Source organism: Leguminivora glycinivorella, chromosome 11 (genome assembly GCF_023078275.1).
Source record: "Leguminivora glycinivorella isolate SPB_JAAS2020 chromosome 11, LegGlyc_1.1, whole genome shotgun sequence".
In the NCBI taxonomy this organism is placed as follows: Eukaryota; Metazoa; Arthropoda; class Insecta; order Lepidoptera; family Tortricidae; genus Leguminivora; species Leguminivora glycinivorella.
The window spans coordinates 240,591-243,082 of NC_062981.1; the positions used below are offsets into that span (position 1 = coordinate 240,591).

General features: G+C 35.5%; 1 protein-coding gene across 1 annotated transcript; it reads left to right on the plus strand.

Annotated features, from left to right (window-relative positions):
- LOC125231287 lies at positions 1-2,088 on the plus strand. The gene is made up of 3 exons (XM_048136726.1): positions 1-357; positions 695-835; positions 1,538-2,088. Exons 1-3 carry the CDS (start codon positions 115-117, stop codon positions 1,934-1,936), a joined length of 783 nt encoding a protein of 260 aa, XP_047992683.1. The 5' UTR covers positions 1-114; the 3' UTR covers positions 1,937-2,088.
- The last annotated feature ends 404 nt before the right edge of the window (positions 2,089-2,492 follow it).

A 2,492-nucleotide genomic window follows, 5' to 3' on the forward strand; every position in this document is an offset into this window, starting at 1 on the left:
CGCGCGCAATCGTCGCGAAGAACGGACGTCAAGTCTGTGTCACGCGCTCCGGCCATTTTGTTTTCAAGCGTCGAATGGACGCCATCTTGGTTTGACCATCTCTTTGATTCAGTCATGCCAAAGGCAGAGAAATCTAAAATGGAGCAGCAAGTTTTAACGGCTTTCATACATATGTATAGAAAATTACCGTTTCTCTGGAAGAAGGACCATGAACATTATTTGAATAAACAGTTTAGAATGGAGGGATATAAGCAGTTGCTGGAGATTTATCGAAATTGGGATGAAGAGTGTACTATAAATATGGTGAAGAAGAAAATTGATAATTTACGTTCGAATTACTTGAAGGAACATAAAAAGGTACGTTTTGCATTTGGTTGTTAGTTATTTAATAGCAAATTAATATGTACCTATAAAATTATAAATACTATATTTAAAGTCACACACAGGTCGAACGCGATTAATTAACATTATTTTTACCTTTTTTCCCAACGTTTCGGCCAGGTTGCACTGGCCGTGGTCGCGGAAGACTGACGTCCCAGCAAAGTGTCACCGGAGATGTAAACATGTGTGTGACTTTAAATATGTGTACAAAGCGCGAGAACTTAAAGTGTTATATAAATATTATGTTAGAGTAATGGCGAGGGGGGGGTTTATCAGTTTCTTCTTTTATATATTTAGATAATGTATGTTTCAGGTCATAGCGTCAAAAATAGGAGGCGCCGAAGTTTATGTTCCATCTTTGTGGTATTACACTTTACTTACTTTCCTGGACAGCCAAAAGAGTGATGACGATGATGATATTGGTTCGCTTTCACAGGATCCTTTAGAAGATGATGTAAGAAATACATTTTATTTCTTTTTTTGCTTTTTGTCGCTTGCAATTAATCGTATTGATAAGGTGCCCAAATTATCTAGACACGTTATTCACACATGATTCAGTACCTAAAAAGCACAGGACTTAATTTAGATAGAAGAAACAAATTCATATATTTGTATAGGGGCCGAGCGTGTCAAATTTTGTACTGAAGTTGATTCTTGACTGTATTTTTAAATATGTCTCAGGCTCTTGATTGTTCATAATTTTTGTGTTGTTGCAATTGAATATCACGTAACGAGGCATTTTTTATGTTTTGGTTGACTTCAACTTACAAAAATTGACGCCCGAAAGCTGCAAGCTGCGAGTAAAGACGGACAACTCAGTGGATTTCACTGAGTTCATTTGACACGCTAAGTAGATACGTTTGCTTGATCTATGGTATATATGACATTTGTGCTAAAAAGTAATCTTAAAAAACCGTGGTTATTTTTTAAGTAAAAATTTGTAATACAGTCTTTTGGGCGTTTTGATATGAAATAACTTAGGTTGGGTTGCTCTGTTGGGCAGTTTATTTATTACCCGAGTTATCAAGCCGATAAAGTTCGTTTGTCCCTGTCCGACGTACTGGTGTGATAGAAAGGGACAAACTAACTTTATCGGCTTGATAGCTTTAGTAAATGTTTATAAATAAGGGGATTCATATTTTATATTTCTTTACAGGGATCCGAGAACGCAAATATTATAGTAAAAATTGAACCTTACTCTATAATAAATCAGCATATTGTGCCAGACGTCGAACCGATAAATAAAACAGAACCCACACTAAGACAGAGCCGAAAGAGAAGACTCCACAGACCATTGGATAGACCACGCACTTCAGAACCAGCAAGAAAATTTGTCACTAAGAATAAAAATAATGACTCTTGGGATGTCGCCTACGGGAAATCAATTGGACACCAAGTGAAGGATCTAAGTGGAGACCAGTTAGTGGTCTGCCAGAAGCTTATTTCTGACTGTATATTTCTTGCTAAACTTAATAAATTGAACGAGCATTCACAAGTAGTTACTCCTGATGTGGAACCTCAATTTGTGGGACATAGTTTTGAGATCAATGAATAAATATTTATAATATTGGAGACAAACAATTTCTTGGGTTTGTCTTGTTAAGCTATTTTGTAAGTTTTAGTCGACTTTGTGATGAGGATACTTATTTGAGTTAAAAGTGCAGTTACTTGCACAGTACTTATGATTTTAAAAATAAAACTATTGTGTACCTTTATATTGTTTTATTGACACAAGAAAAACTATGACCTTGATCTTGATCTTGGCTGATTTTTATCAACTTTTTGCATTTCTTATGGAAAGATTTATTTACTTCATAACAAAGCACATCAGCTAGTCGAGATTTTATTTGAAACCACGATACACAAATAAATTGTCAAAGTATGGAGTATAAATAGTTATTTGTTTCACAAGGGGGCAAAGTAACCTGAGCAAGCGAAAGATTCCAATATTGAATTCAAAAGTGGAATCTTGAGCGTTGCGACGGTATCAAGGCACGAAGGTTAAACAAACTTTACCACCGAGTGAAACACAAAATTTTCACCACACCAACACGAACAAAATACTGGCTATGAAACATGAAACTAAATCAATTCCATTTATGATTCAAAAT

What these genes read in the sequence shown, in the direction of transcription:
- LOC125231287 (XM_048136726.1), top strand. Translation starts at nt 115, where the DNA reads ATGCCAAAGGCAGAGAAATCTAAAATGGAGCAGCAAGTTTTAACGGCT. An exon ending in ACTTGAAGGAACATAAAAAG is followed by an intron (nt 358 to 694) that starts GTACGTTTTGCA and finishes TGTATGTTTCAG; the next exon opens with GTCATAGCGTCAAAAATAGG. An exon ending in AGGATCCTTTAGAAGATGAT is followed by an intron (nt 836 to 1,537) that starts GTAAGAAATACA and finishes ATTTCTTTACAG; the next exon opens with GGATCCGAGAACGCAAATAT.